Source organism: Suricata suricatta, chromosome 12 (assembly GCF_006229205.1).
Source record: "Suricata suricatta isolate VVHF042 chromosome 12, meerkat_22Aug2017_6uvM2_HiC, whole genome shotgun sequence".
NCBI classification, from domain to species: domain Eukaryota; kingdom Metazoa; phylum Chordata; class Mammalia; order Carnivora; family Herpestidae; genus Suricata; species Suricata suricatta.
In genome coordinates, this window is record NC_043711.1 from 5,649,674 (window position 1) to 5,671,211 (window position 21,538).

Here is a 21,538-nt window from a genome sequence, read left to right on the forward strand (position 1 = left end):
GGGGCGCGATGGGGTGTTGATGGGACCCTCCCCCTGGCATCCTCTCCTGGACACTGAAAGAAAGCCCTAGCTGCTTGGGGAAGGGCGCAGGGACTTCCTCCTTGCCTCCCGTCCCCAGGCACTGAGATGACAGATCACAGGAGATAGCTCTACCTGATACTGGTGACAGGACAGGAAATCCCAGACCTTCTTGTCTCGGGGCCTGTGGTGGGCACCTGGACCCAGGGACAGTGACTAGGAGGTGTGGCCTGGAGACAGATATGGAGCCAGTCTGCCTGGTGACACCTCAGTAGTCCTCGGGTCCAGCCTCTTCGCAAAGCACCTGCAGATGTCAACTGCCCCTCCAGCAGGCTGGGACTGACCTGTGCTGCTTCCTACTGGGGGGCTGCACACCTCGCTCCAGCCGCCCTGGTGGCCTGTCCTCTCCCGGCAGGTCCAGCCAAGCCCCCTGCTCCTCACGGTGGGGACACTGCCTCTGCCCTGCTGCTGAGCCCCACCTGAGAGTCCCTGCAGCCCAGTGAGTCCTGCCGGGCAAGTTCCAAAGCCGGGTCCCCCTGCCACCTACCCCCCTCCCCCCAGTAGCAAGGGCGTCCTCTTGCAAAAACAACGATCTGGATTCCCTTTATGGGGCTTAAGCTCGGGTGGGAGCAGATGGGGCGTGAGCTGGGGATTTGGGGCTGGGTAACCGCTCCCCCCACGTCACGGTCTTTTAAAAAGCCTTCTCTGGCACACGGCCGGGTTAGAGGCCAGCAGAGAGGTAGACCCAGGACAAGGGAGCAGGGACCATGATGGACCAGGAAGAGAAGGTGGACGGGAACTCGGGCCCTGGCTTTGAGGTAGCACACCCCCAACTCATGGGCCTGTGAATGACAAGACGAATTCGTTTGTAGGGCACCTAATTAGCAGGCAGGTCTCCTGGGACCCCTGACCCAGTTGCCGCAGCCCGAGGAAGTGCTGGTGGGCACGAGGGTCCCCGTGCCTAACCCAGCCCCAGGGCAGGGGGCAGGGCTCAGTGCTGACCCTTGTGGACTGGTGGGATGCAGATTTGGGGGTAGCCCCCTGTATGTTTCCTTGGCCTGTGTCCCAGCCCCCAGGCCACCCTGCCACCAGGCCCCAATTTAGGACGTCAGGATGCCGCCACCCGCAGCCTCTCCCTGGAGGCCGCACCACGTGAAGTGGCCCCGCCGGCCGGGCCCCTGGGGTGGGGGCCGGGATCGGGAAGGAGGCTCAGGTCTCATTCTGAGCAGCTCCGCAGAGCAGCACATCGGCGGGGCCATGGTGAGAATCCCGGAGCTGAGGGGAGGGGTTCCCAGCTGAGAGGCAGGCAGGACTAAGTGTGTCTGTCCCCCAGGCCGGCTCTCCAGACCAGGAGGGCTTCTTCAACCTGCTGACCCACGTGCAGGGCGACCGGATGGAGGAGCAGCGGTGCTCCCTGCAGGCAGGGCCGGGCTCGACCTCCGAGAGCCGTGAGAGTGGGCAGGGGGGGTGCATGCGAGCGGCGTGGTGTCTGGGAGGCATGAACAGCGCAGGGCGTGGGGGCACGGGGAAGGGGCCATCCGGGCGCCCGTGGGCAAGAATCTGAGACAGCGGGCACCTGAGACCCCAGGGCCAGGGGTGGGAGGGGGAGTCGAGCGCGATTCCTAGAGAACAGGAGCCGGGGAGAAGCAGCGGGCCGGGGGCTTTGGCTGGGCTGCGTGCACCTTCACGCCCACGTGTCTCTGCTCAACACAGAGAGTGGCCCTGCACCCGAGATGGACAGCCTCATGGACATGCTGGCCAGCACCCAGGGCCGCCGTATGGATGACCAGCGGGTGACAATCAGCGCCCTGCCTGGCTTCCAGCCCATAGGCCCCAAGGTAGGTGACCTTCTGCTGGGGCTGAGCCGAGACCCAGCTTCCCACCCCCCAGCCGGGAGGGAGTGGGGCCTCACCCTCACCTACCCATGACTTGCCCCCAGGGATGAGTGCCTGGTTAGGAGTGCCACCCTGTGTCCCTGCCACTCACAGGACCCTGGCCAATCCAATACCCAACTTGAGGTGGGAGGACAAAGGTTCTGCCGGATGTGGCAGAGAAGGGCCCCAAGGTCAGGCAGGGGGCATGCTGATGTCAGAGCCATGCTGGAACTCATGGCTCCTGCCTCTATGTCTCAGGGTTTCTGGGAGAACAAACCACCCCCTCCCCGGGGAAGTTACCTCCAAGGAAATGGGCACACGTGCTTATACTGAGGACACATGCACCCATTAGCTCATGTGTGTCTGTGACACAAAATCACGGTAGCCCGGGTTCTGATCAAGACCCCAAATACCACTGGAAGTGTTGGGGAACTAAGGTGCACGGAAGCTGTGGGCGCCTGGGTAGTTCAGTCCTTTAAGCTCCGACTTTTTTTTTTTTTAATGTTTATTTTTGAGAGAGATAGAGTGTGAGCAGGGGAAGGGCTGAGAGAGGGAGACACAGAACTGGAAGCAGGCTCCAGGCTCTGAGCTGTCGGCAGAGCCCAATGCGGGACTTGAACTCATGAACTGTGAGATCATGACCTGATCGGAAGTCAGATGCTCAACCGACTGAGCCACCCACGTGCTCCCTAAGCGCCGGACTCTTGATTTCGGCTCAGGTCATGATCTCACAATGATGGGATTAAGCCCACGTCCGGCTCCGTGCTGCTTAAGATTCTCCCTCTCCTTCTGCCCCTCCCTCGCCCGCATGCACACATGCACACTAGTTAAAATAAAAAGGGGGGGGGGCGGTTCCTGGGTGGCTTAGTCAGCTAGGAGTCTGACTCTTGATTTCGGCTCAGGTCATATAATCTTGCGGTTCATGGGTTTGAGCCCCGAATGAGCCTCTGCGCTGAGTGTGGAACCTGCTTGGGATTCTCTCTCTCCCTGACCCCTCTCTCTGCCCCTCCCCCACGTGCAATTTCTCTTAAATAAACTTGAAAAAATATACAAGTTAAAAAAAAAAACCCTGGGGGGCGGTAGGGCCAAATGGCAGGAGGTGAGACACGCACCCTCCCCCAGTGTTTGTGTCACCTCCGGCTGGCACTGCTCCTGCTCCCTCCCTCTCGCTGACTGATCCCTCTTCATCCGCAGGACGGAGTGCAGAAAAGAGCGGGGACGCTCAGCCCCCAGCCCCTCCTTGCCCCGCAAGATCCGACTGCTCTTGGCTTCCGTCGGAACAGCAGCCCCCAGCCCCAGACCCAAGCCCCCTGAGGGTCTGAACCACCCTCGGCCCTGATTGGCCCCTGAACGCAGACAATAAAACACTTCCTCGAGAAACAAGGCGCCGTGAGCGTGTTATTTCGCAGGGGGCGGGCTGGGACTCAGGAGCTCTGCTGGGCTGCTCGAAGGAGCCTCTCCTCCCGCTGCTTCCGTATCCTCTCCTTGAATTCTTCTAGCTCTCGGCGCTGGGGTGGAACGGGAAGGAAGGGGGAGGAGGGCACACCCCTCAGGGGCCTGGACCCCCTTCCCACCACCCTGCCTGCCCCCTACTCCCCCCAGGCCACAGCTTCAGAGTTCACCACCTACACTGGGAGTCCTGGGCCAACTACAACCACGGTCCAGGTGGGATCAGCTTCATCCTTCGGGAAGAGGACGGTTAGGACACCCTATGCCTAGGACACCCTCCTTCCTCATGACTGAGGGCAGCACTGCCACTCAAACCCATTATCGTCACGGAAACTCGGGCACCTGCATCCCTTCGGGTGGGGGGGCAGAAGAGTATGTTCCTTACCTGGTCCTCCTTCTCCGGTGGCCACAGCTCCCTCTGTGGGGACAAGGTAGCATGTGCCAGGGGCTTCCTGGCCTCCCAGGTGTGATCGGCTTGTGGAAGGCGGACATTGCTCCCCACCAGGGGGGTGCCCACGCTCTCCCCCACCCCCCGGAATGAACCCGTGGAGACTCTCCCTATGCCCACCTTGCGCTGTATGACATAGTCCTCAAACCACTCGGCCTGATTGGCAATCCAGAACATAGCCACGGGGAAGGTGAGGTAGAGTGTCATCTAGAAAGACAGGCGGGGACGAGCAGAGCCAGGATTAAACCCCTCCCGCAGGGTTGCAGGGGTTGCTCAGAGCCTGGAGGGCCATCCTCCTGCGGAGCCAGGAGTGCCTCCTCAGGGACCCCCAACCCCCCAGAATGCCCATCAAGGGTACAGAAGCCTTAAAGCCCAGGCCCCGCCCCCTAGAGGAAGACACACACACAAACACACACACACACACACACACGCACAGGCACCCGACTCACAGTACAAAGGCTCGATCTACAATCAAGGGAATCTGCCTGAGACCTCATTACCCACCTGTTCGTCAGATCCCTGAAACACCTTCAAACCCAGGAGGCCTCACTATTTAGTCTATTCCTCTAAACATACGTCTCCCTATCAGACACACACATGCCACCTGGAGCCCGATGAGCGTCCCTAGCGTCTGGAGCCTTCCTTCCCCAGATCACTCCTCTCCCACCAATCCTCCCAGAGCCCCCTAACCCGGCGGCCCCTCCTCTAGGCTTCCAACCCTAAAGACCGCTCTCAAAACTCAGAAGCTGTCTCCTCAGATTTCCCGCTCTCTTGGAATCCCCTCTTTTCAGAGCTTCCCTTCAGATCTGGGAAGAAGCCAGCCGCCCACCCGCCCCAAAGCTCACTGACCCGAAACACCTCCAGCTTCACCCCCATCTCGTTTCGCCTAGGCTACAAAGCCGCTTCCGCCCGAAGCCAACCCTCCCGCAAGACCGCCGCTCGTTGGGCGTTCGCGGGCTCCACTACTGAAGCTGATTGGTTGAGGAACTTCGGGATGACGTCATCTTCGAGAGCCTCTTCTCTGCTTCCGGTCCCTGGCGCCGTCTACGCGAATGTCAACAAATGCCGTCTGCGCGATCGGGGAGGGTTCAACCAATAGGAAACAGGTCTGGCCCTGGAGGGCGGGCCTTCAGAGGGAGACATCATTATAATGCGACTTCCGGCCGTCCCTGGAGAGCCAGGAAAATGGTGGTGATGGCGCGTCTTTCCCGGCCGGAGCGGCCGGACCTTGTTTTCGTGAGTCTGCGGGTGGCCCGCGTGGGAGCACCCGGGCTTGGATACTTCAGGGGTTCGGGGCCTGGCCTCCTGGGGTGTCTGAGCCAAAGCTCTTGTCTGCCGGAGGGCAGGACGTACGGACCAGGGTGGCCAGGAGCAAAAGTCTGGTAGTGGAGTCTGAGGGTCTGAGTTAAGAGGGGCAGTCGAGGTTCAGGACCTTGGGTGGAAATAGAGGCGCGCGGGGAGGGGGGGAGGGGGCGTCGCATAGTGGAATCTTGTAGAAGTCCGGAGTCTGAAGTAAAGGCATAGCCACCAGGCCAGGGCTCTGGTTTCTGTGGTAAAGTTTTGGTGTTCTGAGTAACGGCCTAGGTCAGGTCCTGAGCATTCTAGTGTCTGGAATGAAGGCTTGTGGTCTGGGTTAGGTGAACTGTGGAGTCACCTGTGGAGCAGGTCAGGCAGTGGCCAGTGGGATTGTGAAGAATCCTAAGACTTGGTATCTAGAGAGCAGGCATAGGACCTTTTCTCGCAGTTTGTAGGTTCTGTAGGGATTTTTTTTTCTTTTTTCTTTCTTTCTTTTTGGGGATTTTTTCCTTCTTACTTTTTTTCCTTTCCTTCCTTCAACACAAATTAAAGGTTTGTGGCAACACTGCAAGTAAGTAAGCGTGTTGGCACCATTTCCCAACAGCATTTGCTCACCTCACGTCTCTGTCACATTTTGGTAATCTCACAATATTTCACTTTCTCATGACTTTTGTTTTGGGGCTCCAGGAGCCACACCCGTATAAAACCGGGAGGTTAATAATTGTGCGTGTAGGCTCTTCTTCCCCATCTCTGTTCTTGGGTCTCCGTACTCCCTGAGACATAACCACTTTGAAATTCATAACCTTACAGTGGCTTCTAAATGTTTAAGTGAATGGGGGCGCCTGGGTGGCTCAGTTGGTTAAGCATCCGGCTTGGGCTCAGGTCATGATCTCACGGTTTGTGGGTTCGAGCCCCTCGTCGGGCTCTGTGCTGACAGCTAGCTCAGAGCCTGGAGCCTGCTTCCGGTTCTGTGTCTCCCTCTCTCTCTGACCCTCCCCTGCTGGCCCGGTCTCTTTCTATCTCTCAAAAATAAATTTAAAAAAATAAATGTTTAAGTGAATGGAAAAGTCACCCATCTCACCTGAACTCAAAAGCTAGAAATGATGAAGCTTAATGAAGGAGGCATGCTGCAAGCTGGGAGGGGCCGAAAGCTAGGCCTCTGGCACCAAGCAGCCACGTTGTGAACACGATGGAAAAGTTCTTGAAGAAAATTAGAAGCGCCACTCTAATGAGCACACAAATGATTAAAAAGTGAAGCAGCCGTTTGCTGTTACCAAGAAAGTTTTAGTGGTCTGGATGGGAGATCAAACCTGCCATGACTTCCCGTTAAGCCAAAGTCTAATTCAGAGCAAGGCCTAACCCTTCGGTTTTGCGAAGGCTGAGACAAGTCAGGGAGCTGCCGAAGTTGGAAGCTGACAGAGGTTGGCCCTTGAGGTTTAAGGAAAGAAGCCATCTCTGTAACAAAAGTGCAAATGAGGCAGTGAGTGCTGGGGTAGAAGCTGTAGAAAGTCGATCAGAAGATCTCGGTAAGATAATGAAGTGGGGGCACCTGGGTGGCTCAGTCAGTTGAGCATCCAACTTCGGCTCAGGCCATGCTCTCTCTGTGCTGACAGTTCAAAGCCTGGATTCTGCTTTGGATTCTGTGTCTCCCTCTCTCTCTGCCCCTCTCCTGCTTGCAATCTCTCTCTCTCTCTCTCAAAAATAATAATAATGAGTAAACGTTAAAAAATTAAAAAGATAATTAATGAAGTGAGTACAGTGAACAGACTTTTAACGTAAACGGGAAAGCCTTCTATTGGGAGAAGAGGCCATCTAGGACTTGGTTGCTAGAGAGAAGTCACTGATTGGCCTCCATGCTTCAAAGCACAGGCTGACTTCATTGTTAGGGGCTAACGCAGCTGATAACTTGAAATGGAAGCCGGTGTTCACTTATTATTCTGAAAATTCTGGGGCTCTTAAGAATTAAGCTAAATCTGTGGCACCTGGGTGGCTCAGTTGGTTGAGTGTTCGACTTTGGCTCAGGTCATGATCTCACAGTCCGTGGGTTCAAGCCCCATGTTGGGCTCTGTGCTGCCAGCTCAGAGCCAGGAGCCTGCTCCAGATTCTGTGTCTCCCTCTCTCTCTCTCTCTGCCCCTCCCCTGCTCACTCTCTGTCTCAAAATAAAACAGACATAAAAAAATTTAAATAAAAAAGAAGCTAAATCCACTTTGTGCGGTGTAGGTGGAGCAACAACGCTTGGATGATGGCATGTCTGTTTAGAGCACTGTTTACTAAATATCTTAAGTCCAGTGTTGAGGCCTCCTGCTCACATGAAAAGCTTTCTTTCAAAATGTTACTGCTCCGTGATGATGTGCCTCGTCCCCCAGAGCTCTGATGGAAATGTACGACAGGATTAAGGTTGTGTTCGTGCCTAACATAACATACTTTCTGCAGTCCACAGATCAAAGGATAATTTCAGTTAAAAAAATTTTTTTTTGTTTAATGTTTGTTTATTTTTGAGAGCGAAAGACAGAGTGTGAGCAGGGGAGGAGTAGAGAGAGGGAGACACAGAATCCGAAGCAGGCTCCAGGCTCTGAGCTGTCAGCACAGAGCCCCATGCGGGGCTCAAACTCATGAACCACAAAATCATGACCTGTGCCGAAGTCGGACACTCAACTAACTGAGCCACCCAGACACCCCTACGTTTTCAAGCCGCCTTATTTAAGAAATACGTTTCATTAGGTTATAGTTGCTCTAGATAGTGATTACTCTGATTTGGGAAAAGCAAATCGAAAACCTTCTGGAAAAGATTCACCATTCTAGATGCCATTAAGAACGTTCTGATTCGGGGCACCTGGGTGGCTCAGATGGTTAAGCAGCTGACTTCGGATCAGGTCCTGATCTCAAGGTCTGTGATTATGAGCCCCGCGTCAAGTTCTGTGCTGACAGCTCAGAGCCTGGAGCCTGCTTCACATTCTGTGTGGTCTCCTCTCTCTGCCCCTCCCCGGCTCACACTCTGTCTCTCAAAAATAAATAAACATTTAAAAAAAGCCAGTCTAATTCATGAGAACAGGTAAGGATATCAACATTAAGGAGGTTTGGGAAGCAGTTGATTCCAACCCTCCTGTATGACTCCGAGGGTTTCAAGACTTTAGTGGAGAAAGTAACTGCAGATGTGGAAACCGCAAGAGAATCCGAATTACAAGAGGAGCGTGAAAATAGGGCCGGACTGCTGCGGTCGTCTTCTACAGTTTGGATGAGGTGTTGCTTCATTATGGATGAGCAAAAAAAAACAGTTTCTTACAATGGAATCTACTGGTGGTAGTGCTGTGAAGGTTGTTGAAGTCACAACAGAGCTTCTAGACTATGACAGAAACTTCATTGACCAAGTGGCAGCAGGGTTGGAGACAGACGATCGATTCCAGTTTGGAAAGAAGACCTCGGTTATCTCACACTACAGAGAAGTCGTTTGTGGTGGCAAGGTTCCGTTGATGTGGCTTCAGTTTGTTTTATTTTAAGAAATGGGTACAGCCACCCCAGCCTTGGGCAGCCACCACCCCGACCCATCCCCAGCCATCACCGTTGAGGCGGGACCCTCCACCAGCAAAAAACATTACAACTCCTTGAAAGCTCAAGTAGTGGTCAGCTTTTTTTTTTTTCCCCAAGGAGGTGTCCTTTAATCACGTTATGTACACTTTCTAGACATCACACCAGTGCCCGTTAACAACTGTTTTGTAAGCATGTGTGTGCTAGGAAAAAATTCATTTGACTTGCTGTATTGTGAGATTCTCTGTATTGTGGTGGCCTGGGTCTGAACCAACAGTGTCTGTGAGGTGTGCGTATACAGGCCTAGCATCTTCACAGGTGTTTGGGGTTTCGTATCGGGGAGGCTTGGGGGCTGGCCCGTACCTCTCCTTCTGATGTAAAGGCCTAGCTTCGGTCGACCCTGAAAATAAAACTGCCAATGATTTTATCAGCAACATGGGTTTATTTAGGAATGGCAGAGGAATTTTAATTCAGGGTATGCAAGCGATGGCAAAACCAAAGGCATGTCTGGAGAACAAAGGAGAGGAACGTCACTTTATTTTATGTTAAAGCTTGTGTATTTATTTTGAGAGGGCGCGCATGCACGCAGAAGGGGCAGAGGGAGGGAAAGAGGGAATCCCAAGCAGGCTCCGCACTGTCTGTACAGATCCCGATTGGGGGCCGTAACTCATAAACCGTGAGATCATGACCTGAGCTGAAGTTGGATGCTTAACTGAGCCTCCCAGGTGTCCAAGGAACATCCCTTTATAGAGAAAAAGGAAACTCCAAGAGGCTGCTTTGAAGGAAATTCTATGAGGCGAAAGCGACAGTTCAGGGTGGTGATGCTTCTCACTGGCGGAGTTGTGGGCTGTTGCCAGGCACAGGGAAGTCGTGCTGGGGTAGGAAGGTAAGCTGCTTCCTGTCAGGGGTCTGCCGTTGACGCAGATGGTGGCGCATGAGGGCGCCCCCTTCAGGGCTTCTCGGTTTCGTTTCGGTGTTCACTTTCCAAGTTCTGGGACAGCTGAGCACCACCCTGGTAGTGGCAGCCGGAGATGCTGAAGGCCTGGAGTTTAGGAAGAGGCGTGTTGTGCGGAGTGAAATCTTGGCATCCAGGTCCGAGTGAGGGCTGGCACCGGACGGGGGAGGCTAGGAAATCTGGTGGCCTGGGCCAGCGAGGAGGTGGCTTGACTTGGAGGGCCAAAAGAGTGGTGTCTGGGTGACAGTCTCAGGTCTGGCCTAGAACGCTGTGGTTGAGGAGTCTGAGGACCCGGGTCAGACTGCGGGCAGTAGGATTTCGGGGAGTAAAATCCAGACCTGCGTCCCAGCATCCGGGTGTCTGGTGCCCTGGCTCTGAGCGCAGGTCTCTCCTGCCTGTTCCCGGCTCCCGCAGGAGGAAGAGGACCTCCCCTATGAGGAGGAAATCATGCGGAACCAGTTCTCTGTCAAGTGCTGGCTGCGCTACATCGAGTTCAAGCAAGGTGCCCCGAAGCCGAGGCTCAATCAGCTATATGAGCGGGCCCTGAAGCTGCTGCCCTGCAGGTGGGCACAGTCCTGCTGACCTGCCCAGCCCCCAGCCCCCACCCCCCCAATCCTGCCCAAACAAGACTGGCCTGTAGATCCCACACTGTCGTTCAGGGACTAAATGCGCATCTCCCGATGGCCCTTCCCCCCAGTGCTGAGACTTGCCGTCCTTCCCCGGGCCCTGTCCCTTGGCCCCGCAGTTGATTCATGGCGCAGGGCAAAGGGTTCCGGGTGTGTAAGGCTGACCTGTCATCTGCCCCTCCTGCGTCCCCAGCTACAAACTCTGGTACCGGTACCTGAAGGCGCGCCGCGCACAGGTGAAGCATCGCTGCGTGACTGACCCGGCCTACGAGGACGTCAACAACTGCCACGAGAGGGCCTTTGTGTTCATGCACAAGGTGGGGGTGGGGGGCAGAGGCTGGGCCATGGCTGGGGGGCGGGGAGTGGTGTCCTGTGGCCTCCGTGTACCCGAGGTGGAGCTAGACCTGGTCTTCGAGGAGGGGGTCCCTCTCGTGTCCTGCCGCGTTCTCGGCCCTAGGACCTCTGCCGTCTTTGTGGCTGAGCCGTGGCGCCGGCAGCTCAGACTCGGCCTGTGTCCCACACCTCCAGATGCCACGTCTATGGCTAGACTATTGCCAGTTTCTGATGGACCAGGGCCGAGTCACACACACCCGCCGCACGTTCGACCGAGCCCTCCGGGCCCTCCCCATCACGCAGCACTCCCGGATCTGGCCCCTGTACCTGCGCTTCCTGCGCTCACACCCACTCCCCGAGACTGCCGTGCGGGGCTACCGGCGCTTCCTCAAGGTGAGCCTGGGCGAGGGGGCCCTAGAACTGGCCTACTGGGTCGCTAGCCCCTTGTGGCTCCTCGAGACGGGCTTTTGTTTGCGGCTTGGTTTTTCTCCACGTAATGTGCTAGCGCCTGCTGCAGGGCTAGTATTGAGACAGGCGCTGGGACAGCGTGGCAGAGACAGTCCCTGCCTGCACGGAGCTTTCCATCTGCCTGGCTAGACGATGCCCGTGAGCTGACCACAGACCAGTTAAACCGCAGCCGCGGGAGGCCAGGGAACGGGAGCCGAGCGGCTTGGGAATGTTTCCAGGTGGAAATGGCAGGGTGGTGTGTCGCCTTCTCCCCCTTTAATAGCTGTTGCACGTTGTGACACTCAGCATGGCGCTGTTTGGCTGTGGGGCTTGGGGTAGAAGCAAGGCCTGGACTGTGCCGGCTGTACCGATGTCTAAGCCAGACCAGCAAGGGCTGGGGCTGCCCCGGGGTGGCGGGGGGGAGGGGGGCGTGCAGGCTGGATTGGTGGGGCCTCTGCGGGGCCTCCGCTGGACCTCTAGTCGAGGCTGCACCTGCGGCGCTGGAGTCAGACTGGTGGGCCCGGGTGGGACAGGTATGGCTGAGGCCGGCTCGGCAGGGCCGGTGCCTGATCAAGGCCCTGGGGGCTGGCTGGCCTGGTGGGAGGGAGGGGGTCCAGTGGGGTGGCTCTGCGGCCCCGCTGACTGCCGGTGGGGTCGGCCGCTGTGCAGTTGAGCCCCGAGAGTGCGGAGGAGTACATCGAGTACCTCAAGTCCAGCGACCGGCTAGACGAAGCCGCACAGCGCCTGGCCACCGTGGTGAATGATGAGCGTTTTGTGTCCAAGGCTGGCAAGTCCAACTACCAGGTGGGCCTGGGGGGAGGGGGGTGGCGGGGCTTGGGCAGGAAGGCTTGCCCTCCTGGGGAACGAGGCTGACCCTCCTCCTCCTGGCCCCGCAGCTGTGGCACGAGCTCTGTGACCTCATCTCCCAGAACCCAGACAAGGTGCAGTCACTCAACGTGGATGCCATCATCCGCGGGGGCCTCACCCGCTTCACCGACCAGCTGGGCAAGCTCTGGTGCTCACTGGCCGACTACTACATCCGCAGTGGCCACTTTGAGAAGGTGCGCGGGCACAGGAGGCCATGTTGGGAGAGGAATGGGGGGCCGCGCAGGTGCCTGACACAGGGATCCCTCCTGCAGGGTCAGTGTTACCATCAGTATACACGTTAACCTGCCTGTCGTCAGGCAGTGGCGTGAGAAGCCCGGGGGCCAGGGAGTGCATGAGGCTGGCTGGGTTGATGAGGCCTCAGGGAAGTGGGAGTGGAGGGGGTGGAGCTGGAGCAGAGAGGGGGCCGCTGACAGCCGAGGGGTCGGCTGTGCCCTGCTGAGGGGAGCCGCCGGCCAGCTGGGTGCAAGCAGGATGGAGGCGGGACGGGCTCTGCGCTTCACAGAAACCCTTCCGGCCACCACAGGCTGAGGCTGGTGGAGCCGGTGGGGAGAGCGGGGGAAGTGGGGCATGACTGGCAGGGAAGAGGGCTGGAGAGATGGGGCCCAAGCTCAGGGGTCGGAGTGACTGGGAGAATATGAGTTTCTGAAGTGGGCGGGGCAGGCAGGGGTGCCATTTACTGGGGAGGAGTGGGGCCTTGGGTCACTCTGGTAGGGCAGGGGGTGGACAGCTGTGGCTCTGCTGAGTGCCGGTACCCTGGGCGGTGCTGCCAGCTTCCCTGCATCCACTCAGGCAGGCACTCCTGCCCCCACCCCACAGTCAACACTTCCCTTTTCCCCTCCTCTGCCCCCAGGCTCGAGATGTGTACGAGGAGGCCATCCGGACCGTGATGACTGTGCGGGACTTCACCCAGGTGTTCGACAGCTACGCCCAGTTTGAGGAGAGCATGATCGCAGCCAAGATGGAGACCGCTTCAGAACTGGGGCGGGAGGAGGAAGGTGAGGGCCCCCCCATCCTAGGGTAGGCCTGGGCTGGTGAGAAGCGGGGGGCCGGGCTGGTGAGCAGGTCTCTGAGAGCCCGAGTGACGGCGACGGGAGAGGGGTGTCCCCCCGTCAGTCGGGGGTCAGTGGGGAGGGAAGCTGGCCGCGTGGCCAGTGGGGTGACTTGGCCGGGCCGGGCCAGGCCAGCCCCGGTGGTAGAGAGGTGGGGGTGGGGCCGCTGTGCTGAGGCCCTGTCCCCCCCCCACCCCGCTGCCCCCCATCATGTGCACAGACGATGTGGACCTGGAGCTGCGCCTGGCCCGCTTCGAGCAGCTCATCGGCCGGCGGCCCCTGCTCCTCAACAGCGTCCTGCTGCGCCAGAACCCACACCACGTGCACGAGTGGCACAAGCGTGTGGCCCTGCACCAGGGCCGCCCCCGGGAGGTGTGTGATGGCCCCGCCCCGCCCCCGCCTGCCAGGGCCCAGCGGCCCAGCCTGACCCCGTGCTTCCCGCCCAGATCATCAACACATACACGGAGGCCGTGCAGACGGTGGACCCTTTCAAGGCTACGGGCAAGCCCCACACCCTGTGGGTCGCATTCGCCAAGTTTTACGAGGACAATGGGCAGCTAGATGATGTGAGTGTCGTGTGTGTGTGTGTAGATGTGTCCTTGGCCAGAGGACGCAGGAGGCACAGACACATGTGAGGGAGGGGGGCGGGGGCTGGACAGGCAGGGTCTCAACCTGCCCCTGCCCACCCCGGCAGGCCCGTGTCATCCTGGAGAAGGCCACCAAGGTGAGCTTCAAGCAGGTGGACGACCTGGCGAGCGTGTGGTGTGAGTGTGGCGAGCTGGAGCTCCGGCACGAGAACTACGACCAGGCCCTGCGGCTGCTTCGGGTGAGCCCGCGCCCGGGGTGGGGGGGTGGGGGGGCTGTGCACCTGGCCCGCCGGCCCTGAGCCCCCGCCCCTACCGCCGGCTCCCTGCAGAAGGCCACCGCGCTGCCCGCCCGCCGAGCCGAGTACTTCGACGGCTCAGAGCCTGTGCAGAACCGCGTGTACAAGTCCCTGAAGGTGTGGTCGATGCTCGCCGACCTGGAGGAGAGCCTGGGCACCTTCCAGGTGAGCCGGGGGCCGAGGGCCGGTGGGGGCGGGACCTCGGTCCCTGCCCCGGCACGTGTCCCGACCTGTGCTGCCCCGCAGTCCACCAAGGCCGTGTATGACCGCATCTTGGATCTGCGCATCGCCACCCCCCAGATCGTCATCAACTACGCCATGTTCCTGGAGGAGCACAAGTACTTCGAGGAGAGCTTCAAGGTGAGGGGCGCCGGCCTGCAGGTCCCAGTGCCTGGCCACGGTGTCCTTAACAGGGTGTCACAAGAGCAGGGAACTCGGACAACAGACATGTACCGTCCTCGTCCTGGGGGCTGGAAATCGCAGACTGGCATCGGCGGGGCTTCCCTCTCCCGAGGCCGCTCTCCTCGGCTTGCCTCCCGCCAGCACATCTGTGTCTTCATCTCCCGGGGACTCCAGTCCTCTCGGATTAGGGCCCACGGTCGTGACTCGCTTTTCGTTTCCTTTTTATAAAGGCCTGATGTCTAAGTTCAGTTACGTCCTCAGGCCCTGGGGTTATGGCTTCAACAGGAATTTGGGGGCCACAGCTCACCTCTTAACAGACACGGGTCTGGTTTCTGTGCTGCAGGTGTGTGCGGGCTGTCCTGCTCTGCACGCGCATCACGGGTGTGGGAGGACCTGCATGTGCTTCGGGAGGCCCCGCCTCACTGCTGAGAGGTTTCTGTTCCGTGCGGACACTGCATGTATCCAAAGGACATGCACGTGTGCCACCCGCTGCCTGTCGTCAGGCAGTGGCGTGAGAAGCTTGGGCACGTGAACGAACCTCTTCCCAGGGCCCTTGGGCTCCAGTGTCCGCAGAGCTGAGACCCCCCCCCCCGGCCCCCACCTTGCCCATAATGACTGACGAGTGACTGCTGGTCCTGGTCCTGCTGTGTCACTGGGGTCCTTGCAGTCTGTTGAGGGGGGTGTACGGACCCCCCCTTGACTGCGCCGTGATCGTGAGGTGGAGTGGATGGCGAAGGGCCTGCCGTGACCAGCTGGGGGGAGACGGGGACACCCCCCCCCCCATGGCAGGCTGGGTGCCACGTGTTCTTGCCCTGGGTCCCCACACACAACTCCTCCTCTCGGGGCAGGCATACGAGCGTGGCATCTCGCTGTTCAAGTGGCCCAACGTGTCTGACATCTGGAGCACCTACCTGACCAAGTTCATCGCCCGCTACGGGGGCCGCAAGCTGGAGCGGGCGCGGGACCTCTTTGAGCAGGCGCTGGACGGCTGCCCCCCGAAATATGCCAAGAGTGAGGCGGGCAGGCCGGCCAGGGGAGGGGGTGTCCAGGGCCGGGCGCCAGCCTCTGACCCCGTCCTGTCGTGTCGCAGCGCTGTACCTGCTGTACGCCCAGCTGGAGGAGGAGTGGGGCCTGGCCCGGCACGCCATGGCAGTGTATGAGCGCGCCACCCGGGCCGTGGAGCCTGCCCAGCAGTACGACATGTTCAACATCTACATCAAGCGTGCGGCCGAGGTCTACGGGGTCACCCACACCCGCGGCATCTACCAGAAGGCCATCGAGGTGCCCTGCGGGCGGCGGAGGGGCGGCTAGGGGGTCTGAGTGTGCCTGCGTGTGGGGACCTGGAGGGAGTGTTCTGGAAGCCCGGGGTACGGGGAACCCCCTCACGCCCTGCCCCCCCCCGCCCCCCAGGTGCTGTCGGACGAACACGCCCGGGAGATGTGCCTGCGGTTCGCGGACATGGAGTGCAAGCTCGGCGAGATCGACCGGGCGCGGGCCATCTACAGCTTCTGCTCCCAGATCTGCGACCCCCGGGTAGGGGGAGCCCGGGCAGGGGGGCAGGGGGGCGTGGGGAGGCGGCCGGCCGCTCACGCACGTGCGCCCCGCCCTCCCCAGACCACCGGGGCTTTCTGGCAGACGTGGAAGGACTTCGAGGTCCGGCACGGCAACGAGGACACCATCCGGGAGATGCTGCGGATCCGCCGCAGCGTGCAGGCCACGTACAACACGCAGGTCAACTTCATGGCGTCGCAGATGCTCAAGGTGTCCGGCAGCGCCACGGGCACCGGTGAGCAGCCTTGCGCTGCCCCTCCCCCTGCCCTCCGCCCACCAGTGACTTCTGGCCTGAGAGTCCACCCCCCCCCCCCCCCCCGGGGACTGGGAGCTCCTGGAGGGCTGGGTCCTCAGGTGGGGGAGGGGTGGGCCCACAGGCTGTGACAGGGGCGGCGTGGCTGTGGGGAGGGCAGGACCCACTTCTGGTGCCTGACCCCCACTCTCCCTGCCAGTGTCTGACCTCGCCCCTGGGCAGAGCGGCATGGACGACATGAAGCTGCTGGAGCAGCGGGCCGAGCAGCTGGCGGCCGAGGCCGAGCGGGACCAGCCCCAGCGGGCCCAGAGCAAGATCCTGTTTGTGAGGTGCGGGTGCTGGGGTGGGGGCGGACTGGGAGCGGGGCCCCGGGGAGGCCGAGCCGTGTGGCCCCGTGCTCATCCCTGCCGCCCGCCCCCAGGAGCGACGCGTCGTGGGAGGAGCTGGCCGAGCTGGCCCAGCAGGCCAACCCCGAGGAGATCGAGCTGGGGGAGGACGAGGACGAGGACGAGATGGACCTGGAGCCCAACGGTCAGGGGCCGGCTGGGCGGCGGGGCGGGGCGGTGGAGGCACGGGCGGGCCCCTCCCGGGATAACCGGGTCCTCCCCGCCTCCCTCCTTCCCCAGAGGTGCGGTTGGAGCAGCAGAGCGTGCCGGCCGCTGTGTTTGGGAGCCTGAAGGAGGACTGACCCCAGCCCTGTGCCCCCAGCCCTCCCCTCCCCCAATACAGTCTGTGTTTGTACACATGGTCTGAGCCTCTTTCCTGCCCACCCTTCCTGCTGCCCAGGTGCCCGTGGGGCCTGCCAGCTGGCTGGCGCCCTGGCCTTGGGCCCGCCCCCCCAGATTGGCTGGCCCAGGAGGTGGGGCAGCTTGGGCTCCTGGCCAGGGCACCCGCCCCGCCTCCACCCTGCAGAGCCAGTTCTTCCCAGAGGCCGGTCTCTGCTGCCCAAGGCCTCCTTGAGGGCCTTGCCCCCGACTGCCCAGGTCTCGTCAGCCTGTTCCCACATCAGCAGGTGGAGATTTGCAGCCTCTCCTCTGCAAATTGTTTCACTCTGGGTCAGGGCGCTGACCTCCCCTCAGGAGAAGACCTGGTCTGAGAGCTTAGCAGGTACTTCTCACGCTGGACGGCAGCCAGGAGCCAGACCTCGGCCCTGGGCCAGGGCGTGGTCCTTAGGCCTAAGCTCTGGGAAGCCATTAGTGGCTCTGCACTATTAAGGGATTTTAAGCATCAAGGGATATAATCAGATTTGTGCTCTGAACAGGCCACGTGGGCTGCGGGGGATTGGCTGGGGCCGTGGGGAGGCCCAGGGTGACGGCCTGCACTGGGGGCGGTCATGGGGATGGAGAGGAGCCAGGGAGACGGCCCTGAGGTGAACGGTGCAGCGGGTGGGGCTGGCGGGGCTGGGCTGGGGCCGCAGGGAGACCAGACGCTCAGGCTGCCTTGAGCTTCCAGCAGCGTAGAGCCTACGTTTGAGACGTGCACAGCCAGGCCAAGGGCGCACCTGGCCCTGGGGGTGGGGCTCACGGGAGAGAAACACGGAATCCTTTCCAGAGGCCGAAACGGGGGCAGGCGGCTGGAGGAGAGAAGGTCAAGCTTAGCAGCTGGCCACAGACCAAGTGCCAGGAGAGGCTGGCAACGTCCGCGCGGAGGAGGGAAGTGCAGTGAGGGGGAGGCCAAGGGGAGGGGCCGGGAAGCCCTCTCACATGGAGATGTCACCGGGTGCCCCAGCCAGCCTCGGGAGGGAGAGGCCAGCCCTGGAGTTCTTTCTAAATTATTTTATTCAAGAAGGTGGGGAGGACAGACAGGGGACTGAGCTGAGCCCTGAGTCCCTGAACCTCCCAGCTCAGCCCCCACAGCAGGACAGGACAGAAGTTAGGGGGTAGGGACTCCAGCCCTACCCAGACGAGGTTGGGGACAGACGAGACCCAGGAATACCAGCTGATGGTCCTCCAGGCTGTCCTCCGCCCTGGGCACCATCGGGATGGGGCTACTTGGGGGTGCTGCTGCCCTTCTTGGGGGTCGTGGGCTTCTTGCTCTGCCACAGGTGGCCCTGGATGGTGAAGGCATCTACGCTCATGGACATGGTCTTGGCAGGGATCTGGGTAAAGCGCTTGCGGTCCGAGTTGTACTTGTAGATGCCCTCGACCATGGCGGGCGTGACGGTGCGGGGGCCGTAGCCGGCCAGCCTCGTCAGCTCCTCCGTCTCCCCGGACAGCGTGTAGAGGGCCCGGAATTGGCAGCTCGAGTCCCGGAAGAGGATCAGGAAGTGATTGGCTTTGCTCTTCTCAATTTCCTGGTGGGGCAGGGGGTAGACCTGGTTCACCAGGGGGCGGGCCCCAGCACCGAACCCGGCCCGGCCCCAGGCGTGGGCTCACCTCGAGGATGCGGTTCTTCTGCGGTTCGTTCACCTTGCCCGCCAGGCAACAGTGCGACAGGGCATTGTGGATGATGAACTTGTTGGACTTGGCGCTGGGCTCCTTATACAGCCGCGGACCTGGGGGCGCGGAGGGTGGTCAGCGGGGGACGGGACGGGCAGGGCCTGGCCGGTGCCTGCTGGCTCTGGCTCCCCTCCTACCTGTGTACTCGGGCACCGACGCCGGGGATGAGGCGTTGCTACCATTCTCCCAGTCGCGTTCCCGGCTACCAGGCAGGCGGCTTGGGGACATGAGGCTGGATGGGGACGGAGCGCTGTGGGGGGACAGGAAGGGATGGGGCAGTGGTCAGTGGCGTGTGAAGCCTTCACAGGCACAGAGGGGCCAGGGAAGGGATGAACCCAGAACCCTGCAGCGTGGGAGACAGGTGCACCAGCCTCAGACGCCGGAGCCCTGCTCAGGGGACAGAGCAGAGGACAGGAACCCCCCCCCCCACACACACCTCCTTGAACGTGTCCTCTAATCCCTTCAGTGGGAGAGAAACACCCGGGGCACCTGCCCGCCTCGGCCAACTCACCGAGACGTGGGCCTCTTCACGCCGAGGTTATTGGGGGCCTCATTGGCCACGGTTGACAGTGACAGGGTGGACTGAGAGTAGACCTTGCTGAGCCGGGAGCCTGGAAGAAGGGGGCATGGAGTCATACCTGGTCCCCCCAAATGTCTTGGGGGAGGGCCTTACCTGGTAGACTGGGGCAGGGACACGGGGTCAGACCCACCCAAGACCCTCACCCTGCGCACCCCAACTGAGCCCTCCCCCTACCCATGGGGATAGGGGCTGTGCCCAGCAGGCTCTGGGGAAGCCCACCAGACAGCTGGTGCCCCTAATGTACCTGAGGGGGCCTCCTCTGTGAAGCCCCGGAGAGAGCAATGAGCCAGTTCTGCCCAACACGCCTTATCCCCACCAGAGCCCCCACATCTCTCTGGATGTCTAAGGGGTGTGGGCAAGGCCCCCCTCCCTCACATACTCTCAGGGGGTGTCTCCACCAGCCCCGGAAAAGGGCACTGGGCAGGCACCATCCCTGGCGCCCCACCCCTCCCTTACAGGCTCCTTACCCAGCAGGCCACGGGCAGGGCTTCGTGCCAGGGCCGAGTCATCACAGCAACCGGAGCGCGGCCGGGGTCCCCTCCGCCCACCCCGGCCTGGCCCCCCAGTCCCCGCTGCCCGCGGCCGGAGCACTTTGTCAAGGTCATCCATCAGCTTCAGCTGAGCCCGGCGTTCATACTCCAGCCGAGTGAAGTCCCCCCTCCTGGGGCCCACCTCCTCCTCAACCGGGGCCCTGGCGGCAGGGGCTGGGGTCACGGTCGCTGGGGGGGCCGGGGGGCCTGGGGCCGCCTCCTCCTGGGCCAGCCTGCAGACCGAGAGTTAGACCATCAGACAGGCCCTGGGCTCCCTGGGGGCCGGGGTCCCGGGCAGCCCCCAGCCTCACCGGGTGGCCTCTTCCCTCCGCTGCTCCTTCTCAGCCTCCTGCCACTGCTTCCGCCGCCGAGCCTCCTCTGCCCGCCGCTGCTGCCGCTCCAGCAGGCTGGCCCGCTTTTGGGCCATCTCGTCCTCGGGCTTGTCTTCATCCTGGGTGGCGGGGGGACACTGAGTCCGGCTGGCTGTCCCTCCCTGGGATGTCTGTCCACCCAGCCTGCCACTCACTCACCCACCCTTTCACTTCCGGTCTAAGGGCATCTACTTGGCACCTGCTTTGCGCACAGCCCTACACAGGGCATTGGGGTGAAGCAGGGACCAGGACAGAGCTGGGTGCTGTTCACACAGAGCACTTAACCCAGGACGAAGACGACCTGACGCACACAAGCAGCTACCGGTCTGGGGCGCCTGCCTGGGAGACTCGGTCCCTTCAAGCAGCCGACTCTTGATTTCGGATCAGGTCATGGCCTCACAGTTCATGAGTTTGAGTCCCACAGCAGGCTTTGCACTGACCGTGCGGAGCCTGCTTAGGATTCTCTCTCTCTCCCTCTGCCCCTCCTTCACTCACTCTTTCTCCCTATCTCTAAAAATAAAAACTTAAAAAAATATATTAAACAGCAGCTACCAATCGACAGAGTGGGGAGGGATCAATCCCTGCCTGGGGGTGCTAAGCAAGGCTTCCTGGAGGAGGTGACCAGGGAGGGAGCATGACAAGGAGAGAGGGAGAGAATATTCCAGGCAAGAGGGAACAGCAAGTGTGAAAGCCCTGAGATCAGAACAAGCCTAGCAGGCCTGGAACAGGAAGGCCAGTGCAGGGGGGCGGGGAGAAGGGCCCGGGAAGGTCAGAGGTGAGCAGAGCCTAAGGCCATGGAAGGACTTTTATCCTAAGAGCAAAGGGACCAACGTAAAGGTTTAAATGGGACTGACAAGGTCCAGTTTACATAAAAAAAAAAATCTCTGGCTGCTCAGTTGAAAATGGCCAGGGATGAAGGAGGGGGGTGGACAGCAGAGGCTGGTCCAGACGTGGGTGCAGGGAGACCACTGGCTCAGGCTGGGGGTGCCATGAGGATGGAGAACAGGGACCACACACGGGAGAGTGGGAAGGGGGACTGGCGGGGCGGTGGTGGGCAGAGTTTGGAGAAGAGCATGAGACAGAAGGAAATGCCACAGAAGACCCCAGCTGGGCTTGTGCGCCCACCCGTCATCTGTCACCCACCTGTCTTGTCTATGCATCTGGCCACGCCCACCTGGCTGGCCGCCTCCACCCGTGTGCCTGCCCCACCCACCCGGCCCCTTCCCCAACCTGCTGCGGTGACGCTCTCTCACCTTGTAGAAGAACCCCAGCCCAGCCCGGGGCTCTCCCTCTGAGGATGCCTCTTCCTCTAAGGAATCCTCGGCACCAGGCGGGCTCCCATCTCCCTCGTCCTCAGCCGAGGGCTCTTCCAGGCTGCCCAGCGGGATCTCGATGAGGCCGGGCCGGGCCGCAGGCTCCTCGGGAGGTGACCCCTCCGCCAGGAGGATGGAGGAGCGCGTCTGCACCGGCACCTGGCTTGGCGAGAACTTGCGCAGGTGGGGGAGGCTGTCTACATCATGGGGAGGCGTGAGCACCCTCGTCAGGGGGGCCAGCCGCAGCTCCGCCGGCCGTGCGTGTTTCGGGCTTCGGGGCGTCGGGCTGGGGCCGGGCCCAGGGCTGC

The 21,538-nt window shown here is 60.8% G+C and overlaps 4 protein-coding genes across 5 annotated transcripts in view; 2 read left to right on the forward strand and 2 right to left on the reverse strand.

Moving 5' to 3' along the window:
- Positions 1–1,116: 1,116 nt before the first annotated feature.
- PCP2 (Purkinje cell protein 2) lies at positions 1,117–3,275 on the forward strand. Its single transcript, XM_029917039.1, has 4 exons — positions 1,117–1,278; positions 1,352–1,466; positions 1,732–1,856; positions 3,087–3,275. The coding sequence occupies exons 1-4, from the start codon at positions 1,132–1,134 to the stop codon at positions 3,204–3,206; spliced, it is 507 nt and encodes a 168-aa protein (XP_029772899.1). The 5' UTR covers positions 1,117–1,131; the 3' UTR covers positions 3,207–3,275.
- On the reverse strand, positions 2,935–4,756 carry LOC115273788 (protein PET100 homolog, mitochondrial). Of its 2 annotated transcripts, XM_029917041.1 has the most exons (5): positions 4,639–4,756; positions 3,910–3,996; positions 3,727–3,759; positions 3,522–3,574; positions 2,935–3,400 (listed from the first exon to the last, which is right to left on the reverse strand). In XM_029917041.1, the coding sequence occupies exons 1-5, from the start codon at positions 4,663–4,665 to the stop codon at positions 3,388–3,390; spliced, it is 213 nt and encodes a 70-aa protein (XP_029772901.1). In that variant the 5' UTR covers positions 4,666–4,756; the 3' UTR covers positions 2,935–3,387. The 2 variants fall into 2 exon arrangements, with proteins under 2 accessions (XP_029772901.1, XP_029772900.1); XM_029917040.1 differs by lacking the exon at positions 3,522–3,574 and having other exon boundaries at positions 3,265–3,400; positions 4,639–4,747.
- Positions 4,757–4,952: 196 nt separating this feature from the next.
- XAB2 (XPA binding protein 2) lies at positions 4,953–16,744 on the forward strand. The gene is made up of 19 exons (XM_029916831.1): positions 4,953–5,025; positions 9,981–10,129; positions 10,386–10,509; positions 10,721–10,918; positions 11,642–11,776; positions 11,869–12,033; positions 12,711–12,855; positions 13,130–13,281; positions 13,356–13,475; positions 13,604–13,735; positions 13,826–13,957; positions 14,039–14,152; positions 15,043–15,205; positions 15,285–15,475; positions 15,605–15,727; positions 15,809–15,980; positions 16,198–16,327; positions 16,420–16,529; positions 16,625–16,744. Exons 1-19 carry the CDS (start codon positions 4,975–4,977, stop codon positions 16,684–16,686), a joined length of 2,568 nt encoding a protein of 855 aa, XP_029772691.1. The 5' UTR covers positions 4,953–4,974; the 3' UTR covers positions 16,687–16,744.
- A 1,014-nt stretch (positions 16,745–17,758) lies between these two features.
- CAMSAP3 (calmodulin regulated spectrin associated protein family member 3) overlaps positions 17,759–21,538 on the reverse strand; it is a 9,288-nt gene continuing 5,508 nt past the window's right edge. The window contains exons 14-20 of the mRNA XM_029916511.1: positions 21,171–21,538; positions 19,858–19,997; positions 19,484–19,779; positions 18,948–19,047; positions 18,574–18,686; positions 18,374–18,492; positions 17,759–18,291 (exon numbers count right to left, since the gene is read on the reverse strand). The exon at positions 21,171–21,538 is cut by the window's right edge and continues 50 nt beyond it. Coding sequence (XP_029772371.1) covers positions 17,986–18,291; positions 18,374–18,492; positions 18,574–18,686; positions 18,948–19,047; positions 19,484–19,779; positions 19,858–19,997; positions 21,171–21,538 — 1,442 coding nt within the window. The 3' untranslated portion in view covers positions 17,759–17,985. The remainder of the gene's footprint in view (positions 18,292–18,373; positions 18,493–18,573; positions 18,687–18,947; positions 19,048–19,483; positions 19,780–19,857; positions 19,998–21,170) is intronic.